Source organism: Scyliorhinus torazame, chromosome 14 (genome assembly GCF_047496885.1).
Source record: "Scyliorhinus torazame isolate Kashiwa2021f chromosome 14, sScyTor2.1, whole genome shotgun sequence".
Classification (NCBI taxonomy): Eukaryota; Metazoa; Chordata; class Chondrichthyes; order Carcharhiniformes; family Scyliorhinidae; genus Scyliorhinus; species Scyliorhinus torazame.
In genome coordinates, this window is record NC_092720.1 from 50,901,844 (window position 1) to 50,925,875 (window position 24,032).

Here is a 24,032-nt window from a genome sequence, read left to right on the forward strand (position 1 = left end):
CTCTCCATCTCACTCCCTCCTCCATCCCCACACACATGCTTTCCCCCTCAATCCCACGTGCACACACTCCCACACACACTCGCTCTCACACACTCTCCCACATGCACGCACTCACGCTCCCTCACTCCCACATGCACACACACAACACACTTTCAGAGACTTTCCATCATTTGCTGCTGATAGGCTCAGTACTGAGCCTATCAGAAACATGCAGAAAAGGACAATGCCTTACTGGTTTTCGCACAGTGGATCTGTGGGCCACATAGAGTGGCCTCACTTACCACCAGTTATTTAAGCCTATTCTAGCTGGTAGAGGTTGCAGATTTTGAAGATGCTGTTGAAAGAACATTGTTGTATCGCTGCGATGCATCTTGTAGACAGTATGCACTACTGTCACTGTGCATCGGTGGTGGAGGGAGTGAATGTTCAAGGTGGTGGATGCAGGGCCAATTAAGGGGGCTGCTTTTTACTGCATGGTGTCAAGTTTCTTGAGTGTTAGTGGAGCTGCATTCAACAGGCAAATATTCCTGACACCTAATTTGTGCCTTGTAGAGGTGGACAGGCTTTGGGGAGTTATTCTCTACAGAATTCCCAGCCTCTGACCTTTTTTTGTAGCCAGAGTATTTATATGGCTAGTCCATTTCAGTTTCTGGTCAATGATTACCCCCAGGATGTTGACAGTGGGAAGATTCAATGATGATAATATCATTGAATGTCAAAGGGAAATGATTAGATTTTCTCTTGTTGGAGATGCTTGACACTTGTGGCGCGAATGTTACTTGTCACTTATCAGCCAAAGCCTGAATAGAGTCCAGGTCTTGCTGCATATGGACTGCTTCAATATCCGATGAGTTGCGAATGGTGCCGAATATTGTGCAATTATTAGCAAACATCCCCAATTCTGACCTTATGTTGGAGGGAATGTCATTGATGAAGCATCTGAAGATGATTGGGCCTAGGGCACTACCCTGAGGAACTCTGGGATTATGTTTACCGCACAGAGTTTTGGGAAAATGTTTCCAGTCTACCTCACATTAAAAACAAAGAGTGGCGCCACGTGGCACAGTGGTTAGCACTGCTACCTACGGGGATGAGGACCCGGGTTCGGATCCCAGCCCTTGGTCACTGTTCATGTGGAGTTTGCACATTCTCCCTTTGTCTGCGTGGGTTTGACCCCCCTGTGCAGGTTAGGTGGATTGATCACGCTAAATTGCCCCTTAATTGGAAAGAAATAATTGGGTACTCTAAATTTTTTTTTTTTAAACTTTGTTAGGTAATGCAGTATGTTGGTGAGCTCTAAACTCCCATCAAATAATCACTTAACCCACAGCAATTCAACACTGACAGCTTTAGCATATACAGGCACTAGTAAAGTAATCTTCATGGGTGGCTAGAGTGTACTGTGCAAATATTATTCAATTTAAATTTAACATTAAAATTGGGCGGCACAGTGGTTAGCACTGCTGCCTCATGACGCCGAGGTCCCAGTTCGATCCCGGCTCTGGGTCACTGTCCATGTGGAGTTTGCACATTCTCCCAGTGTTTGCGTGGGTTCCGCCCCCACAACCCAAAGATGTGCAGGGTAGGTGGATTGAGCACACTAAATTGCCCCTTAATTGGAAAAAATGAATTGGATACTCTAAATTTTGACAAAACAAAATCAACAATATCTCAACAATATTGCAGGGGTATGTGAGAAATGTTATACTTCTATATTTGAATCAAGAGGCATCTAGATAAGACCTAGGATATGTACTGTGAGTTTATCTGAACTCCATTTTATTTTTGGAATTTACACAAGGTTGTGACATATTTGAGGAATTCTGGCATAAGCCATAGATCCTAATCTCAAGGTCAACCTATATTCTACAGCTGATCTCAGTCTAGCAGCTGTTCCATAAAATTTTTAATTTGGTGATTCCCTTAAACTATGGCTGTGCAGTTGAAGATAGCATAACTGAACCTATGAAGAACATTTTCAATGATATTCCACCATTTATTGATAGAGCATTTTTTGTGAAATGTTGTATTTCTGTATATTTTTAGAAAAAGGGATATAACTGCTACTTAAAGAAAAATTCCATCCCTGACAAAAAAATATTTTGTGTGTAGTGCAGTAAATTTCGTAAAGTGAACATTAGAGCAGTAAACGTTTAGGTTCTTAATATTGTTTTACAGCAGCTGCGACCAGAAATGCAATACTTATTCTTAGATTAGCTGCCTAGAAGGGCGGCATGTGGCACAGTGGTTAGCTCTTTTCAAAGAGTCATCGGACTCGAAACGTGAGCTCTTTTCTCTCCCTACAGATGCTGCCAGACCGGCTGAGATTTTCCAGCATTTTCTCTTTCGGTTCAGATTCCAGCATTCGCAGTAATTTGCTTTTACAGTTGGGAAAAAAATAATTGGGTACTCTAAACCAAAAAAAAAAGATTAGCTGTCTATGATATTTTACAAATCTTACATTTGTGATTTTAAAAAATATATATTTTTTTAATCAGCACCTTGAAATCTCAACCTGAAATAGTCCCATGTAGTTAAATAACTGAGGCAGACGCATCCTGAATCATGTGAGCAAATTAGTGCCATACAAGCTGGGGAATTCAATTTCCACATTTAAAATAATCGGGAACAAACAATTGAAGCATACAAAACATACAAAAAGGACACACTAACCAAGTAGGACTTGTGAAAAGAACCACAATTTAACAGCCACATTTCCATGAACCCCACCACAGCGCTCAGCAGGATAGGAATTGTTACAGATATGATACCTTCTCACTTCAAAAAAAAAGAGGTGCCTTTTGCCTTATGTGGTCAGCTGTCCAATATAGTGTGAATGATGTAAGTGGATACTCTACTCAGTGCTCCCGTGATTGGTACTCTATATGGAAAGTTGCCCAGGACTGCATATCTTTTTGTTTTCATCCTTTTCTCTGCAGGTATGATGTAGTTTTAATTTTACTGATTTGTTGTAATTTTTAATAACCACCCCTGTCCCTGCCTCCTCCTTCTCCTGTTTGATACTATTTGACTACCCGTCACCCATTTCTCCCAGCCGTTTCCTTACCCCAGTAGACATTGTTTACCTTTCTGTGGAAATTCTAACCTGTCTCGCATTCTCCAGCCCTGCTGCATTAACCCTGCTTTACTACCCCACTGTCTGCTCCCTTTTTTTCCTTTGTCATTTCCATATCCTGAGACAGCCATTATAACCTTACTCAACACTTCCTACCATTGCCTCTGGCTCTCCATGTTCTCTTTCAGCATCACCAGCATTTCCTGCCACTGACCTCCCATCTTAACCCATTCCCAACTGTGCCTTTCCTCCATATCCAGCTTGTTCTTGGCCCTACCATTCATTAAAGTGTATATTTACCCCATCCTTTGTCTTCAGGCCACCCGCGCCAGCAAGCCAACTACTTAATTTCTTCTCTAAAGTGTGAGCAGTAGAGTTGATGGTATTAAATGGGGGAGCAGGCTCAAGGGTTGAATGCCTATTCTTGTCCCTATTCCCTATGTGCATTCACAATCTCTTCATTCTAGGGCTACAAAGGAATCCACCACCATTAGAAGTGATCAGCTGGATAAGGGGGTAGAAATACATCATTGCCAGCAATCGAGGGTTGCATACAACAGAAGAAAAACAATATTTAAGTCATAGATACAGGGCATTGACCAGTTAGCCAAGATATGGCATTTAAACGTCAAAAGGAACAGAAAAGAATTATTATAAAACAATGCAGACAGAGCAAAAGGGAGAAATAATACAAAGTACAACTTTAAAGAAAAAATAAACATCTTCAACAGAGAATATGCTAGCACAAATATGTAAAAGACCAGGAAACCCTGATCAGAGACAATTAGAACAATCACAAAGTGAGATATGTAAACATTGACCGTTATAGACCATACAGAAATTGACATTACAGACATGAAAATAAATCAAGAGTGGGAAAACATTACATAAAATATGTGGGCTGATGTTAGCACAGTGGTTAGCACTGGTGCTTCACAGCGCCAGGGTCACAGGTTCAATTCCCGGCCTGGGTCACTGTCTGTGCGGAGTCTGCACATTCTCCCCGTGTCTGCGTAGGTTTCATTTGGGTGCTCTGGTTTCCTCCCACAAGTCCCGAAAGACATGAGGGGCAATTTTCCAAGCCCCGCGCCGGGCCGGAGAATCGGCGCAACCGTGCCCTGATGCCCTGACGCTGGCACACGATTCTCCGAGATGCGGAGAATCGGTGCCATTTGCGCTGGGGTGTTTGGCGCGGTGCCGGCCGCAGGCCGCTGGAATCGGCGTGGCCGCTGATTCTCCGGCCCGGATGGGTCAAGCGGCCGCGCCGATACGACAAGAGTCCCGCCGGCGCCGTTCACCCCTGGTCGCTGCCGGCAGGAACTCTACGGGAACGGTCGGGGGGCGGCCTGTGGGGAGGGGGGCTCCTTCACCAGGGGTCTGGCCCGTGATTGGGGTCCACCTGTGGGGGCCAGAATCCGTCATACCCGGGCCCGGTTCGCGCCATCGTGAAACGCGACGGCGTTCACAACGGTGCGAACACTTGGGCTCAATATTGGAGAATCGCCCCCGTGCTGTTAGGTAATTTGGACACTCTGAATTCTCCCTCCGATTACCCGAACAGACAACTAGGGGTTTTTCACAGTAACTTCATTGCAGTGTTAATGTAAGCCTACTTGTGACAATAAAGATTGATTTTAAATTTTTTTTTTAAATAAAGGACAAAGAGAGATATCAGGACTGACAAAACAATGTAGCATGGAGTCATAGGGTTTTACAGCACAAAAAGAGGCCCTTCGACCCATTGTGTCTGTGCCGGCCATTTCGGGGATAGAGAAAGAGATTTTTATATCTTGGAGAGAGAAGATGAGAGTCATGAAGTTCTGCAGTACAGAGGACTCTAAAGAAATGAAATATTGGACATACAATAAAGTTTCTTCGATAAAGATAAGGGGCAGGATTCTTCCTTTTGGGGACTAAGTCCCCACGCCTGCCAGAAAACGGGCGAGAATCACTCCGGACTTTTTCCTCAAGTCCAGGGTGTTTCTCTGTTTTCTAGGAGGCTAGCAGGGCCCCAGCGTGCGTCCCACAGCTTGGCTGCCGGCGGAGCCCTGCTGTCCAGACTGCGCAGCGGCCCACTGGCGCAGGCGCCACCGACATGGCGGAGCCACACAGCGGGCCCGTGCGGAGGAAGGTAGGTCCCCCCCCCCCAGATCCGCGGGCTACCACTGAGGCCCCACTTGGAGTCAGATTTCCCCCGTCCCCCCCCCCCACCAGGACTGCTACTGCGACTGCGGGTCTGAGCTCCCACCGGGTAGTACCAGATGTAAACCACGCCGGTGGGAGTTCGGCCGGTCGCCCGCGGAGAATTGCCGTGGGAGCCTATTTCAGCGGCCCCCGACCGGCAGCGCAGCGAACGCGCCGGTCGCCGGAGAATCGGCGTCAGAGCGGCGTGGCGGGAATTTCCCACGCCCCCATCGATTCTCCGACCCGGCATGAGCTCTGTATATGTGATGAATGTAGGAATTTCAGATATATTGTATTACATGTATTTGGTGGAATAAGATTTACAAGTCTGGGTTAGTGTGTGTATGACTGCTGCAGTAGTGTTTTAGCAATCCTGATTTGCACGGCAGCTCAGCTTTTTGGAGCCAGAGATGCAATTAAAGCATCGTAAAAGTTTGGGCTAATGGACTATTATTTATACTAAGAGAGTTCCCTGCGGAGTAGTTAATTCGAGACATTGTGTTCAGTTTAGTAAGATTGTGTAGTTATGATTGGGAGGAGTCATGGGTTGAAGCAGCCAGGTGTTGAGGTTCAGAGTTAGTTTTTGGCTGGAACGTGAGCTGAGAAGGATTCTGAAGAAATACAGCCAGAGATTCTGCATTATCCTGACAGGGTGCCGGGTCTCTTTCTTTAAGTAGTCTCAAAAGATCTCTCTTTCTCAAAGTGTCTTTGCTGCAAGTATTCCTGAGTGCTAACTATTTAAAAGTGAATTGGGACCTGAGATGGTTTTAGTTGTTTGATTGGAAATAAAGGTAGCAGTACAAGGTATGGTGTCACTGTATTAATTAGCATGGTTTAAGGGGTAATTGTAAGCTATTTTCTTGTGTGATGTTAAAGACATTTTTCTAGATTAATACTAGCAATAAAATTTGTTTTAATATACCATATCCTTATTTTGCGTGAAATCACTCCTGGAGTGAGGTATCCTTTCCTCACAGTCTTACAAAATTACAATTAAATATTGGGGTTTCTGTCCAGTATCCTAGTCACTGTTGGGGTCTGGTCTGGGATCGTAATAAATGGCACATATATGCAATTTATATAGAGCATCAATGTAAAATATTTAAATTCTGTTCCTAATAATCTTTCAAATTCTGTCTTCCTGCTATTCAGTCATTCTGAACATGTAATATTATAGTTTGAGAAACCAGACTTTTTCAGAAAGAAATGTACAAGCGAAAGTTACTTTTACATGCAATTCGTCAGTGCTTTTAATACTTTTGAGCTCATCTGTCATTTTGTGTTTCTGTGCGACGAATGGCTCCAAACTAAATCTGATGCACTTATTTGAAAGTTATCTTTTTACTTTCCATTATTCTGTGTGCGTGGTTGTGCAATATTGGGCTGCCTGTCCTAAACTTGCTACTTTAGTGACCTGTTAATTAGTCAGCAATTCTCATCTGCCGCATAGTGATTGCACTAATTTCTTCATGGCTTTTTCCCTCTTCTAGATCTATCCAAGAACAGATTGGTGGAGATTCCAGCTGAAGTTTGTTACTTTGTGTCATTGGAGAGCCTTAACCTCTATCAGAACTGTATACGAAGTATTCCAGAAGCCATTTTAAATCTACAATCTTTAACCTTTTTAAACATCAGGTATGGAAAGGTTTTTTGTTTCAGATCATGAAACTAATTATCCACACATCTAAACATATTCTGTTACCCAGCGTGCATAGTCACATCATCCTGTTTAAAAAATTGTTTAGATGCCATTGTTTTTATTTTGAATCTGCTTGCGAACCAGAAAGAAGTAGACGTTTCAGTCAAATAAAGTATTTGGTTGTGAACTAATACTCTGGGTTGCTAGGTTCCATGTTTTCCCCAGTCTAAAAAATCTTGGGAAAAGCTTCACTATTACTTTTCATGTTGATTTCCCCCTCCCAATTTTCTCCCTTTCTTGGGGTACAATTCCAAATTACGAACAGCTTTCTGGTATATCATTAAAGTTCCTGTTATTCATGAGATTTGATAATTGAGAGCATCTGTCTACTCAGAATGCCTGCACACACATTTGCTAATGAGTGCAGGATTCTTGGTGCTTTTCTTTCGTCGTTCGATTCCCTTTGTACACGAAAGCTACTATAGTGCGTTTGAGATTAAGTAAATATGCTCAGACCAGGAATTGAATCTGATCTTCCTGGCTCTGAACCAACATGGGATCCTGGGAGACGGATTTTGGAAATTAGAGAAAGGCAATTGACAAGTTGAAAGGGATGAACTGCATTCATTAAGGTTTGAAAACAGTAATATTCTATATGAAGTAGTTGGTAAAATATGATTTTATCCGTCGCATTACCTTGTCTAAATTTAAGAAGCTACTGTGATATCCGCACAGTTATGTTGTCCAATGTGGAATGTACACTCTTTCTTTGCTTGTCTGAAGTTCTGAGAGCTTGGGCAATTTTCCACAAGATCCTCCGATGTCTGCAGAGGTACCACTAGAGTTAACGGTGAGCAATCTCATGGGAGTACCAGAGGGCAGAGTCACAGAATAAGGGGGTGGTCATTTAAGGCGGAGTTGAGGAAGAATTTCTTCTCTCTAAGAGTGGTGAATATTTGGAATTCTTTATCCCAGGAAGCTGTGGAGGCTGAGTTCTTGATCACTTTCAAGCCTGAGATCGCGAGGTTTTTAATCAACTGGGAAATGAGTGTTACGGAGGAAAGTGGACTCAGAATCAGAGAATCTACAGTGAAGAAAGAGGCCATTCGGCCCATCAAGTCTGCACCAAGAGCATCCTACCTCGGCCCACTCTCCCACCCAACCCCTGTAACCCAATCTAACCTTTTGGACACTAAGGGGCAATTTAGCATGGCCAATCCACCTAATCTGCAAATCTTTGGACCGTGGGAGGAAACCGGAGCACCCGGAGGAAACCCACGTAGGCACAGGGAGAAAGTGCACAGGCAATCACCCAAAGCTGGAATTGAACCCATGTCCCTGGCGCTGTGAGGCAGCAGTGCCACAGTGCCGCCGCCCCCTTAGTGAGTGTTAGATCAGCCATGATCTTATTAAATGGTGGTGCTGGCTCGAAGAGCTGAGTTACCTACTCCTGTTCCTATTTCTGATGGTCATATGGGCTTAAAACAACCACCTTGCCTGTTAGATATTGACTTGAAAGGTTATCTGGAGTTGAGCAAAAAGAAAAATCCATGTTGGCCTGATTCTGGAACACTCACATGAATCAGAGAATGCAGTTCTGTTACAGCCAGGGAATTCTGAACCATGAAACAGAACTGTTTGGCCATATCTTGTGGGCTGGATTCTCTCACCACGGAGCCGGGCCGGAGAATCGCCGGGACCGGCGCGAATCGCGCCCTGACGCCGGTCCGCTGATTCTCGGGAGAATGGAGAACCGGCGGCATTCGCACCAGCGCGGCGCTGGTCGGGAGCTGCTCTATGGGGGCCCCCCCCGGCGATTTTCGGTCCGGGATGGTCCGAGCGGCCACACTAAAAAAGCTGAATCCCGCCGGCGCCATCCACACCTGCTCTTAGCTGGTGGGACTTTCGGCGTGGATGCACCTGGGGGTGGCCTGGTTGGGGTGGGGGAGGGGGGGGTGCTCCGCTGTGGCCTAGCCTACCAATGGGCGGGCTGGCCTCTCGGGCTGGGGGCCTCTTTTGTTCCGCGCCAGCCCCTGTAGCCCTATGTCATGTTGCGTTGGGGCCGGCGTGGAGAAGAAAGCCATCGCGCATGCGCGGCAATCGCGCCGGTCACACTGCATATGCTGATCCCTCTGACGCCGGGATCGGCAGCTGGAGCGATATGGGCCGTCCCAGTGCCGTTCTGGCCACCTGTAGGGGTCAGAATTTCTGCTCCTGAGTACAGGTTGACGCCGTTGAGAAACGCAACGGAGTTTGTGAAGGCGTCAACACTTAGCCTCAGGATCAGAGAATCCCACCCTGTATTTCACAAGTTTTCTTGCACTCTGTATTTGATATCATTGAAAATAGTCAAAGCACGGTTCACAACCATCCTGGTTGGCATCTAGTCTAAAGCTAAAATCCGTCAGAAACCCAGATTGATCAGAATCAACAACTGGGGCAGTCACCCGTTGCTTCTTCTAATTAATACTTTGAAGATCTCCTCTTGAGTCGTATGAAGTAATTAAACAGTACTTGAGAATGCCCAGTCCATGTATTGGTTTAAAGTTTTGAGGGAAGAAGTCGTTTGACATGAGGTTCATTCTAATCCTTTATGATTTTTATCTCCTTGACCAGGAAGCATTCTGGGATTAATGTATAGGAAACTAGAAATACTCATCAGGTCAGCCACATTTGTGGAAAGAAACAGAGTTAACACTTCAGCCCAATGACATCAGACAGAGAGGTCAGAATGGTAATGGAGAATTACAATGATAGAAAACTAAGTGTATGAAATTGAAAGGAGTACAAGTAAATTGTTAACTGATGCTGGAACATGGTTCCATGAACAGTTTGCTATTTCACAGGGGGGTCACAGAATACCAAGCACGACATTGTCTTTTGAGTAATAACACTCGATTTGTCTTTTTTCTTCCCACAGTCGTAACCAGCTCACAACATTACCTGGACACGTTTGTACTCTCCCTTTAAAAGTTCTAATCGCAAGTAACAACAAACTAATATCTGTACCAGAGGAAATAGGATTACTACGACAATTAACAGAACTCGTAAGTACCAAAACCCTATTGGACAATGCAAGCATATGAGAAATGACAGACTGGCAAAGCCATCTAGCCTGTCCCTACTGACAATATATCACAATGCATACATTGACCACCACACCCCAACACTGAAATAGTCTTTCATTTATAAATGTTCACAAATAGGCTGTCGTGATTTCAGATGTCAGTTATATTTTTAATTAGATTATTTTATACTTGATGTTTCAAGAAATTACCTGTTGCTTATTAAACCAATAAGAAATGAAGTGGAAAATAAAAGGATAAGTTCTCAGCAGAGTTCTACACCCATGTTTTAGCTTCAGATTTTATTTAATGGGTTCTGAGAGAAACTTTGCTCATGTAGGTTATTACGCCCAACATAGGTAGAAAATTCCACAAAGCTAATCTTTGAGATCTCAACTGGCACTCAATAGTATCAATAATCATCCAATTTGCGCTTTGTCTCCTCAACATAGAGGAAACTGCTAAATGGATTGGTATATTTGAAAATTAATCATCAAGCCACAAAATAATAATAATCTTTATTATTGTCACAAGTAGGCTTACATTAACACTGCGATGAAGTTACTGTGAAAATCCCCTAGTCGCCACACTCCGGCACCTGTTTGGGTGCACTGAGAGAAAATTCAGAATGTTCAATTCACCTAACAGCACGTCATTCAGGACTTGTGAGAGGAAACCGGAGTGCCCGGAGGAAATCCACACACACACCAGGAAAACGGGACTCTAGTAACCGCCGGCTGTGCTAATGATGCTCACGTCCCGTGAATGAATAAGTGAAAATAACATTTTGAAACTATAGCTGTTCAGAATCTATTCCGAGATTGCTTGTCATATGAAGACTATAGGTTTATCGCAGCTGAATGACATACTCTGATCTGTCTTTTTGGGAAAGATGTCAACATTTTACCAGGTATCCCTGGATGCTAGTTATTGGTGGTCTTTGAAGGTGTGAAGCAATCAACTATGCAGTTTTTTTTGTATGTGTCCATCCTGTTTCAGATGTCACATATTTCTGTGACAAAGAAAATCTCTTCCTGCCTACGGATTTGCTTAGCAACACAGGAAGCCCAGTTGACCTCGCGAGTCCATAATATTCCTTTGGCTAGTTAGCTGCTAATTAATCTCATGATGGTAGAGCATCTTGTGGCCTTAGAGAGCAGACCCCTTAGGAGCAGAACACCACATTGTGTGTTACTTGATATAATGTCTCTGCCCTAATCAAACAACACACCCTCTACAATTACTCTACATTAAAAAAGCTATAAATTGTGGGAGGGAGGGAGGGTTGCATATGCCAGAAATATACCATTTGTTTGGCATTTGTGAAATGAAAAGACAAGTTTATATTGCAGGCATAACCCTTTCTCAGAAGTGAAAAGTAAAAGATAAACTAGCATTTTAGTTGCTATGGGGAGCAAGGGAAGACTATGAAGAAGCTTTAGTTCACCCACTCACAGAGAGGAAATCAAGAACTGAAATTAAAACTGCTTAATTACTGGACTTAATTTACTTAACTACAAGAGCTAGCACTCGGCAATCCCACAACCAACAGATCAGATAAAAGCTGTGTAGTCCTGTCATATCCAGTCTTGAATGGTGGTGGAAAATTGAGCAACTGACCACAGGAAGTAACTCCAACATCCTCATTTTCAGTGATGGTTTTTTTCAGTGATGGGCGAACCCAGCACTTCAGAGCAAAGGCTGCTGAAGCATTTACAAGCATCTTCAACCAAAAGTGCCAAGATGGCACAACTCCGCCTTCTCCCGAGGTCCCAAACATCGCAAATCTCAGTCTTCAGACTCACTTAACATGATATCAGGAAATGACATACACTGGAAACTGCAACGGCAATGGAGTCTATGACAGCATCATGGCCATAGCACTGGAGAAATGTGTTCCAGATCTATACTGGCCCCTGTTTCAGTATAGCTCCAACCACTGGCATCTAGCCAACAATTTGGAAAATATCTCGGGTATGTCCCATCCAGAAAAAGCAGGACAAATCCAATCCAACCAATTACAGCCTCATCACTTTCAAATCATAAGCAAGTGATGGAAATTGCTAACAAGTGGCAATTGTTCAGCAGTAACCTGCTCTCTGATACTCAATGGGTTCTACCAGGCCAACTTGGTTACAGATCTCGTTATAGCACTGGTCCAAACGTGGACAAAAGAGTTGAATTCCAGATGAGGTGGGCTGACTGCCCTTGACACCAAGGCAGCATTTGACTTAACTGTGATGTTAAGGATCGCTAGCAAAATTGACATCATGGGAATCAGTGGAAAAGCTCTCCACTGGTGAGAGTCATTCCGAACATAAAGAAAGCTGGCTTAGGTTATGGGAACCCAATCGTTCTTGGCCCGGGATTTCACTGCAGGAGTTTGCTGATGATTTCACTGTGTTCAGTACCATTTGCAACTCCTCAGATACTGCAACGGACTATGCCTACATCAGCAAGGCGTGGATAACATTCAGACTTGGACATGATAAGTGACATTTGCACCACACAAGTGCCAGGCAATGACCATTTCCAACAAAAGAGAATCTAATTATCTCTCCTTGATGTTCAATGGCATTTCCACTGCTAATCCTCACACGATTGGCATTGTCAGGGATTGCTATTGACTAGAAATTAAACTGGACCAGCCAAATAACTATCATGGCTACAAGAGCAGGTCAGGAGTTAGGGCTTCAGTGGAGAGTAACTTGCTTTCTTACTCCTAAAAGCCTGTTCAACATCTGCAAGACATAACTCAGAAGTGTGATGGAATAATGCCACTTGTCTGGATGGGCGCAGCTTTAAAAAAATACTTTAATAGGATGTGGGCATTGCTTTCTGGGCCAGCATTTGTTGTCCATCCCTTATTGCCCTTGAACTGAATGGCCATTTCAGAGTGCAGTTAGGTCAATCACATTGCTGTGGATCCAGAATCGCAAGTAGGTCAGACCAGGTAAGGACGGAGAATGTGAAGGACATTAGTGAACCTGTTGGGCTTTTTACAACAATCAACAATTATTTCATGGAACTTCAGCAACACTCAAGAAGCTCAATACCATTCAGGACAAAGCAGCCCTCTGGATCAGCAGTCCACTCATACGCTCCTTTTCTCTCACTCACGCACTCCGTCTCTCTCACGAGCTTCCCCTCTCAGTCACGAGAGTGGGAGTAGGAGCAAGGGAGAGATGGAGCAAGCATGACGAGAGAGGGAGGGTGCGCGGGAGAGGGAGGGAGCAAGAGAGAACGCGCGTTCGAGAGTGAATGTGTCTGTGTGTGAGAGAGAGTCTGGTGGGTGCTCGGAGCTGTAGTGGTGTGTGGGTGGGTAGGCAGGCTGTTGCCTGCTTCAAGCTTGCAGCCTTGGCGGGTTGAGTGGTGGCTGCATCAGAGATTGGTGCTGTTGGGTACTCAGAGCTGAGGGCTGTCCAGACCTCTGTCGGTTTTAATTTTCTTCTTCCAGGAGGAGGGTGAGTTCACATCGAGCACTGGAACAGTGTGGTCGTCTCTGACTCAGAGGTGTGTTTGGGAATGAATGTGTGGACGTGAGGGCAAGAGACTGAGTGAGTGTGTGTGTGATGAGTATCAGCCTGCCTTGCACGCAATCTCAGTTTTCTCACTCACTCTCACCTCCAGAAACCAGTTACTTTGTTTTAACTGAACAATTTATTGCTGTGACATTGCTGTACTCTTGCTGAGCAATTGTTTATGTCCTTAAAGCTTCAGCTTTTATTTTGAAATTCAGTTTATTGTTGTGTAAAACCTTAATCCAAAATTTGCTCATCAGGCCCTTGAGTGAGAAAATATGCAAATATGGTCCCTCGTGCAAAAAGGTTGGACAAGCCTGATCTGCAAAACACACTGCAGCAATGTGCCTAGACACCTTCTAAACTGGTTACCTCTATGACCTACTCAACCAAAGGTGGCAGACCCATGGAGACACCTCCAATCTGCAATTTCCCATCCAAGTTACTCACAATGCTGACTTGGAGCTATTTCACCACTCGTTCACTGTCAATGGGTCAAGATCCTGCAATTCCCTCCCGAATAGCTCTATGGCTTTACCTACACCAACTGGACTAAAACAGCAGCACTGTTGTAGCTCACCAATTTCTCAAGGGCAGTAAGTGCTGGTCTTGCTAGTGATGTGCATATCTCAAGAGTAAATAATGAAAAAACCCTGCAAGTGGAAACACCTTGAATAATTTCTCAGATTTTTTCTCACTCTATCCAAATAAAAAACTGTCTTTCAAATTTGTATGTGTGTCATCTATGCTTATAAGTTTGTACCAGATATTCTTCCGATCCTGCTCTGATCCCCTTCATGACCACTTTTGCTTCGCCTCAGTTATGTTAATGACTGTTGACCTGCTTCCCCCCTCATTCTTATTTTGGAGATTTTGGTTATGTACTATTTGATCTCCATTGAAATTGAGTACACAGAGAAAAACAAGAACTACAGATGCTGAAAACCTTAAATAAAAGCAAAAACTACAAAAACGTTGGGCAGGAAAAATAGTGTTTGGAAAGAGAGACCATTGATGTTTCAAGTCATTTTTAAAATTAATTTACGAGATATGGGCACCGCCGGCTAGGCCAGCATTTATTGCCCATCCCAGTTGTTAAGCTCGATCTTAACTGCCACAACCATGGCTCTGTGTTTGCTTAAAAGTTGTCCATTGCCAATAACTTCCAGTTCTGTTAAGTTCTCTCCACAGATGCTGTCTGATCTGCTGAGTGTTTCCTGCATTTTATAGTTTTCTTATTGTGCACGGTGAGTCAAAATTAGGTAGAGCCAGGGGTATCAGGATGCACAGATATAAATTAGACCACATTTTAAAGTCTTAAATTTTGTCCTTATTTTATATTTTTGCCTTTAGTTCTTTTCGTCATATTCAATTGATCTTTATGTAGCTTATCTCTTTAACAATTTTACCCATTCTCATTCTGACTTTTTGATGTTTTGCCTCTATACATTCTAATGAGGCTCAATGTAAGATGTATATTATTCTGAGCACTCTTGAGGTTCTGAACAGAACATCAACTGTCATGGATTAAGACCTTAATTATGTCCCCTATTTTCCTTGCAGCAAGGGAGATGTTTGATGTAGTGGGTCTGTTGCTGTCACTGTATGTCCACTGGTAGTGTCACAGTTTTAAAAATACTTGCCTGCTTTCTTCCTGTCATATTTTATTCTTTAAATCGAAGCTGTAACACTTCTATTTATCACACAACTCTTGGTTCTTCACTAGATCCCTCAGTTCCTACCTTTGTTCATTTGTCCTCAACATTTACTTATTTTCCCTGTCCTTTTAAATAGCAGCAAGTTTCTGGCATCAGTGTACCTAAAAGGCTGTTAAATTCTCAAGAGCCCAGAGTTAAATCATGAGTCTGAATCACATTTCTGATTTACTTATTACTTCTGCTTCCAAAATGTTTATGGTTCTGTGATTTCCTTCTCATTTTTTTCTTCCTATTTTCTAAACCAGAGACAGTGGCAATGGGAGTGGCCCGGCTGTTTCTGTAGTTGAGATTAATTTAACAGACCAGGGATCAAGCCTCAGAGTTCTTGGCCTTTCCGGCTCACTCCACACCAACTGAACTATCAGATGAACTAGTTCCAAATAGACTGGCAGAAATTGGACTGTTTCATTTAATGCAAATAATAACCTGTTTTTTAATATATGCTTTGTGCTTGTTTTGTGGCTTGGGACCAGGAAGTAGTCTTCAAGTGAATTCAAAAATAATTTAGTGCGAGCGTGTTACACCCAGAAGCCACAAATTGTGTTTAGATTATAATTTGAATGTTGGTTTCAGGCAGTTTTCCCTTGCTATCATTACATTGGAACATTGAAATAAGAATACAAAGTTGACTGAGCAACTGGAAACAGTAGTGGTGAACACTTATTTTTATGGACTGAAAGAATGTATTTAGTGGTGTTCTCCAGAAAAAGGAAAAAAAAGGCTTGTGTTTATATAGTGCTTTTAATGACCACCAGATGATTCAAAGCACTTTACAACCAATGACGTTTACTTTTGAATAAAAGCAAAATACTGTGGATGCTTGAATCTGATACAAAAACAGAAAATGCTGGAAAAGCCCAGCCAGTCAGTCAGCATCTGTGAAGAGAGGAAATAGAGTTAACATTTCAAGTCCGCCTGACTCTTCAGAGCTGAAGGGAGGGAGAAATGTGTTATACTTTGAGGGTTGGAGCTGCGAGAACAGAGTAGAAAGTCAGTGATTGGTAGGACCTAGGAGAGTTTGCAACAAAGATTTGTAGGGCATGAGACAGAGGAAGTGTTAATGGCAGGAGAAGGTGCTAGTTGTTGCATAAAAAAACGAGTTCATGGGATAATAAAAGTGAGTGGGATAATAAAGCTCAGTGAAAGCAAAATTTAAGAGCAAGTGACAGATGGCCTGATGGGGGAAGAGAAGGATTTATTTTTTCATTAAATGTTTGGGATATTAAAATAAAGTCGAGATGCGAGTGCTTGAAATGGCAAAATCTAACTAAACCACATTGTAAAGGTCAGTGGCAGGGTGGAGGATTGGAAAACTTTGAAAGTCCAACAAAAGGCTACTACAAAAGTAATAAAAAGAGCAACTGTAAATTATGACAGAAATTTAGCCTAAAATATAAAAATGGATAGTAGAAGATTGTATAAGTATATAAAAATACTGGGTAGCACAGTGGTTAGCACTATGCTTCACAGCGCCAGGGTCCCAGGTTCAATTCCCACTTGGGTACTGTCTGTGCGGGTCTGCACGTTCTCCCCATGTCTGCGTGGGTTTCCTCCCACAAGTCCCAAAAGAATTAGGTGAATTGGACATTCTGAATTCTCCCTCTGGGTACCTGAACATGCGCCGGAATGTGGCGTCTAGGGGCTTTTCACAGTAACTTCATTGCAGTGTTAATGTAAGGCTACTTGTGACAATAATAAAGATTATGATTATTATAAAAGAAAACGAGCAGCTAAAGCCAACATTGGCCCCCTAGACTGGGGAATACAGTTAAAATGGGGAATACAAAAATGATAGAGACATTAAATCAATATTTTGCTTCGGTTTTCATGATGGAGGACACAAGAACCACCCCAATAGTAACAGGTAATGCAGAGGTTGTTCAAAAGGGTCTCTGGTGCTATGAGGCAACTATTCTAACCACTGTGCCATCGTGCCATCCAGATAGTGGAGGCATTGGTTATTATGTTCCATAATTCTCTGGCTTCTGGAAAGGTTTCAGTGGACTGGCAAAAGGCTAATGTAACGCCCATGTTCAAAAAGGGCAAAAGGCAGTAAGCGGGAAGGTAGATCAGTTAGTTTAACACCTATCATTGGGAAATTGTTGGAATCCATTATTAAGGAAGTAGTAACAGGACATTTGGAAAATCAAAACGCAATCCATCAGGGTTTTATGAAGGGTATATCGTGTTTGACTAATTTGCTAAATTTCTTTGAAGGTGTAACAAACAGTGGATAATGGGGGTCCTGTAGATATAGTGGGTGAAGATATAGTATAGTTCAGCGATGATATCTCTTAAAACTGAATCGTTAGCATGAGTAGTTTTACATAAGTTGTTTTATTAAGGATTGAGATGAATTATAGGACTGAGTAATCATTATTAACCATTAAACATGTATTTTTAAGACATAGCAGTAACAAGTACTCAAATGGGATTTAGGATAGCTCACTTGACCAAAAGGACATTACGTCTGACATCTGGGGCGAGATTCTCCGACCCCCTGCCGGGCCGCTGCTGGAATGCCTGTCCCGCCGGCGTGGATTAAACCACCTCTCTTACCGGCGGGACAAGGCGGCGCGGGCGGGCTCCGGGGCCCTGGGGAGGGTGCGGGGCGATCTGGCCCCGGGGGGTGCCCCCACGGTGGCCTGGCCCGCGATCGGGGCCCACCGATCCGCGGGCGGGCCTGTGCCGTGGGGGCACTCTTTTTCCTTCCGCCTTCGCCACGGTCTCCACCATGGCGGAGGCGGAAGAGACTCCCTCCACTGCGCATGCGCGGGGATGCCGTGAGCGGCCGCTAACGCTCCCGCGCATGCGCCGCCCGGCAATGTCATTTCCCCGCCAGCTGGCGGGGCACTTCCGCCAGCTGGCGGGTTGGAAATCAGTCCGGCGCGGGCCTAGCCCCTCAAGGTTAGGGCTGGGCCCCCCAAGGTGCGGAGGATTCCGCACCTTTGGGGCGGCGCGATTCCGGACTGATTAGCACCGTTTTTGGCGCCGGTCAGCGGTCATCGCACCGATACTGTAGAATTTCGCCCCTGTTGTTCTGTTTCTCACAAACAGTCAGCAAGCTGCTGAGATTGTAAGCAGCTGTCAGGATGATGATCAATCATGCGATGCTTGCGACTCTATTGGATGAAGTTTAAACACTGCTTGCAATTCTATTGGATAAGTTTAAAAGAAGCAGCTTCAGGGGTTGGATCGCGTTCAACTGGGGTGGTCTACTGATTTTTGAACATTGTATAATTACTGTGCTCGGCTCTTTGTTCGGTAGAACAGGTCTTGGCTGATATCCAGTCTGTTCTCCGCGTACACTTAACAAGCTTGATTCAATAGCCATCTTGTCCAGGTTGTGATGTTTTTGTTTCTCTCTGTACTGAGCTGAGCCACAGGGAATAATCCCACGTGGAAGCTGACTCAATACACAGGTCTTGAAACCGCTCCTACAGTGGGCTGGATTCGCCGCACCCACACGCCGAAACCGCAGCCGGCGCGGGGCCGGAGAATCCATTTTCCCGCTTGGAATCGGGACCGGTGCCAGTTCCCCGATTCTGTGGGCCCCGAAAAGCGGCGTATGCGCTGCCTAGGACCTACTTGGGGCTATTGCCAGAGGCCTTCTCCGCCGCCGACCAGCCAAAGCCCCAACGGCGTGGATCTAATATGGTCCAGCCGGTTGGGATACTCGCGTGGTGGCTGCGGACTCAGCCCGCGGCTGCCCTGGTCGGGGGCGGGCCGATCGGAAGGCAGGGGGGGGGCCTAGAAAATGTTTGTGCGGTTGTTGAGTGTCGGGCGCACAGCCGATCGGGGGTTTATTTTTCGGGTCCAACTCCGCGGTCTGAGTCCGCCATGGAGCACAGCGCGGCCGCTGGAGGCCACTGCCATGACCAGGCCTCCGACCCGGAGGTGCGGGGGCTCGTATCTGCAGCAAAAGCTGCTAGATCTACGCCGGGTCCCTGCTAGCCCCCTGCAGGGCTGGAAATATGTGGCCCTTTCGTGCCAGTATTTCTGGCATGAAACTCCACAGTTTTGACGCCGGCGTGGGGACATAGTCCCAATAACAGAGAATCCAGCCATGTGTATCTAGACTTCCAGAAAGCATTTGATAAGGTGCAGCATGAAAGGAAAGATCCCACGGGGTTGGGGGTGATATATGAACTTGGAAAGAGGATTGGCTAACCAACAGAAAGCAGAGAGTGGGTATAAATGGGTCTTTTTCTGGATGGCAAGCTGTAACTAGTGGTGTGCCACAGGGTTCAGACCTCGGGGTCCCAACTATTTACAATCTATATTAATGACATAGATGCAGGAATAGAAAGTATTATAGCCAAATTTGCAGATGACAATAAAATAGGTAGGAAAGCAAGTTGCAATGAGGAAATAAGACATGTACAAATGGATACAGATCGATTAGGTGAGTGGGCCAAAATTTGGCAGATGGAATTTAATGTGGATAAGTGTGAGGTTATTTATTTTGGTCAGAGGAATAAAAAGGCAACTTATTATCTAAATGGAGAGAAATCTCAGAGTGCCTCGGTGCAGAGGGATCTGGGTGTCCTCCTGCATGAATCGCAGAAAGTTAATATGCAGTTGCAGCAAGTAAAAAGGAAGGCAAATGGAATTTTGGCATCCGTTGCAAATGGAATATAAAAGTAGGGAAGTGCTATTGCAACTGTATAGGGAATTGCTGAGTTCGCATCTGGAGTACTGCACACAGCTTTGGTCTCCTTATGTGGGGGGACATAACTGCATTAGAGGCGATTCAAAGAAGGTTCACTGGATTGATTCCAAGGATGAAGGACTTGTCTTATGAAGAGAGATTGAGCAGTTATACTCACTGGAGTTGAGAAGAATGAGAGGAGATCTAATTGAGGCAGAATGATGCTAAAGGGGATTGACAGGGTAGATATAGAGAGGGTGTTTCTCTACGTTGGACATTCTGGAATGAGAAGTCACAGTTTTAGGGTAAGGGATGACAGATTTAAAACAGAAATGAGGAAGAATTACTTCAATCAAAAGATCATGAATCCGTGGAATTCTCTAACGCAGAGTGTAGTGGAATCCGGAACACTAAACAAATTTAAGGAGGAGTTAGATAGGTTTTTAGTTAGTAATGGGATGAAGAGTTATGGGGAGCGGCAGGAAGGTAGAGATGAGGATGAGATGAGATCAACCATGACTGTATTGAATGGTGGAGCAGGCTCAAGGGGCTGAATTACCTACTCCTGCTCCTAGTCCTGTTTTGAGCTTTGGTCACTGTTGTAGGAAACTCGGGTCGATATTCAGAACACTGTTTCTCTTGATCTACATTAATTACCTTAATTTGGTGTGCATGGCACTTGTTCAAAATCTTGCGGTTGACACAAAATTTGGAAGCATTGTGAGCTGTGAGGATGATTGTGACAAAGGACTTAGACATGTTGATGGAATGGATGGACATGCGGCAGATGAAATTTGATGAGAGGAAATATGAAGAGATAGTGGAAAGAACGAGGAGAGACAATATAAAATAAAAGGATGCATTTCTAAAGGGGCTGCAGGAGTAGAGGTATACGTGCGCAAATCATTGAGGATGGTAGGGCAGCTTGTGAAAGTAGTTAATAAGGCATATGGGATGCTAAGCTTTATAAATAGAGGCAGGAATTTAAAAGCAAGATACCATGAATGTTTATAAAACATTGTTTCAGCTTCAGCTGGATTGTGTCCAGTTCTGGGCACCGCACTTCAGAAAGGATTTGAAGGCATTAACAAGGATACAGAAAAGATTCATGATAGTTCCAGGGATGGACAACTTCAGTTCAATGTGTAGATTGGAGAAGCTATGGCTGTTTTCCTTGCGGAAGAGAATGTTGAGAGGAGATTTGACAGAGGTGTTCAAAATTATCGATTTAAAGATATTTTTCCCATTGGTGCCTGAAGGTTGAACAAGAGAACACTGATTTTTAGACAGCATGTGGCTAGGATCTGGTATGCACTGTCTGGGAGATGTGGAGGAGGCAGAATCAATTCTGGTTGTCAGATAAGTGGATAGTTACCTGGAAAAGCCTTTGTAGGGCTGTGGGAAGAAAGAGGAGTGGGATTAACCGAGTTGTTCGCGCAGCGAGCTGACAAGGGCCAAGTGCTCTCCTATGCTGTAACCACTCTGTGATTCTAAATTCTTCATCTTACTCTGAAGCATATGCAGTAATAATTAACCGCATTATATTGAACATCACCCTTGGCAAGTACCACAGAATTTAGAGGTTGTATGTCGTCCAAAATCCACTTGTCTGTTAACCAGAATTACCCGAACACTGGACATTTTTGGAAATATTCCATTTGTCCAAATACCAGGATAATTCAGCTAGATGCTAGTTCTTGGTGGTATGCCAGACGAGTTATCAACTTTGCCGTTTTATTCACAGTGGTGCCCCGGTCTAGTTTCCAGCTCCGAGATTACCCTTGGCCCCACCAAAACTGCCCAATCTTTACCCATGCGCATGTTAGTACTGTTGTTGTACCCATACTATTTGGACGACCTAGTGTTTATTGTGCTTTCCTATGCTTTTTGTCACCATAATCATGTCAAAAAGGCTAGTGTTTCAAGGAGTTTTACAGTTGCCATGTGGGCAAATTGACTAGGCGGCCTTCATTATTAGGCTGCAACTTTGGTCCAGGGTGGGATGAAAGGTCAGCGCTCAAATAAAATTAACTGTCTGAGAGTGTGTTAGAGGGTTAGGGTTAGGGTTCTCCTGGGGACTGAGGTCTGTGTATGATTGTGCCGCCAGGACATCCGAGCTTAGTTTTCCATTGGTATTTTTTTTCATTGGTCAGCAGCTTCCTGAGACAGCTCTGCAGTATCTGACCCTCTGAGCACATTGGAATTGCCAGCCCACACCCTCTTGTTTTCTTGGCACCAGCCTTCATCCCATCTTCCCCAGCACTCAGCCTTTCACAGGGAGCATTTCCCGCTGACTGACCATTGATTGGCCAACCAGCATGATATCGCACTCTGGGGCCGACTACAGCAGGAACCGTGTTCCACGCTCGCTTCCTTGTCCACCAAGTGCATGTGCCCGACGGGCCAAAAATGCAGTCCTAGGAAAGGTTGTTCAGTAAACTCTCATTGAATCCATAAAAAAACATATTTTAAGGAGATTCTTTACAAGATTTGGCTTTTATTCGTTTCTAACTCACTTAAAAAAAGGGTTTTGTGGCTGACCTCAAAGGTTATTTTAAACTGTAAGGTGCACAATTTTAGCAAAATATGTGTATAGCATTGTGGAAAGTTGGTTAATATAGGTACAAGAAACTTGGCAATGACAAACCTGCTCCCATTAAAATTGACAACAAAGCTGCGATGGAAGATAGATATAGATGCTAAATTGGAGGACTGCATGTGTTCCAAGAAAATATCTTCCAAGTCTCTTATCCCAGTTTAGACTGCCTGACAACCAGCTTGAACTTTGATCAGGGCAGTTCCTGGTTTCTGGCTGTGTGACGGAAATAACCCATGAGTATTAACCGCAATCTGCTTGTAAGGAATCTGTGTAATGAAGTTACGAGGTTGTATATATTGTATAAACTTCGCTGAATTTTATGTAAGCGCTCAGCTCAATTTACACTTGTCTTTTCCCAACTTGTTAAAAATAATTGCATAATTTGCATTTGAAAGTCCAACAGTCAGATGAGATATAAAAAGAACAGAAATTAATAGAAGGAAGAGAAAAAAAAACGTAATGAATAAATGTCACTGGTTCTTCTGTATTGAACTAAAGGATGCAGTAGTTCAGTTGGCCATCAAAGATTTTTTTTTTTTTGGACTTTACATTACAGTTGGTACCAGTCTTTACTTTGACAAAATCGAGCAGTTTTATGACGGAGGGCTTTCTTCTGTGATTCCACCCAAGTTCTGAGGTCTCCTGTGTCCTGCCAATCGGGGGTTTCTTCTCCATTTTCACCCCTCTAATTACAAGTGAATGTTTGGTTGGGGAACCTGGGTCCAAGGCATATTTTTAATAATAATCTTTATTAGTGTCACAAGTAGGCTTACATTAACACTGCAACAAAGTTACTGTGGAAAATCCCCTAGTCGCCACAATTCGGCGCCTGTTTGGGTACAATGGGAGAGAATTCAGAAGGTTCAATTCACTTAACAAGCACATCTTTCAGGACTTGTGGGAGGAAGCCGGAGGGCCCGGAGGAAACCCACGCCAACACAGGGAGAACTTGCAGACTTAGAACAGTGACCCAAGCCGGGAATCGAATCCGGGTCCCTAACGCTGTGCAGCAACAGTGCTACCGTCGGCCCATTTTTATTTCATCGGTCACTGTTGCATCCACTTCCTGGGGCCAGCATGTGGTTGTAAGATCAAGGATACAGTGCAACAACTTTGATGTGCCTCTGTAGAAGGACGGGGCATGATCGTAGGCCTCTTTTTTTTCTCTCCAGTTGATACTTGCCCACTGAAGGCCCTGATCTCGGTTGAGATGTTCAGTGGAACATGTCCTGCATAGAACATAGAAAATACAGTGCAGAAGGAGGCCATTCGGCCCATTGAGTCTGCACCGACCCTTCCACCCTATCCCCGTAACCCAATAACCCCTCCTAACCTTTTTGTTCACTCAGGGCAATTTATCATGGCCAATCCACCTAACCTACACGTCTTTGGACTGTGGGAGGAAACCGGAGCACCCAGAGAAAAAATCACGGGGAGGACGTGTAGTCTCCGCACAGACAGTGACCCAGTGGGGAATCGAACCTGGGAGCCTGGCGCTGTGAACCCACAGTGCTATCCACTTGTGCTACCGTGCTTCATGTACTTTAAAGGGTCAATAATGAATAACTTCATGCTCCTC

The 24,032-nt window shown here is 44.2% G+C and overlaps 1 protein-coding gene across 1 annotated transcript in view; it reads left to right on the forward strand.

Annotated features, from left to right (window-relative positions):
* LOC140389720 (DISP complex protein LRCH3-like) overlaps nucleotides 1-24,032 on the forward strand; it is a 210,817-nt gene that overhangs the window by 59,107 nt on the left and 127,678 nt on the right. The window contains 2 exon segments of the mRNA XM_072474169.1: nucleotides 6,751-6,895; nucleotides 9,820-9,946. Of these exon segments, the coding sequence (XP_072330270.1) occupies nucleotides 6,751-6,895; nucleotides 9,820-9,946 (272 nt within the window).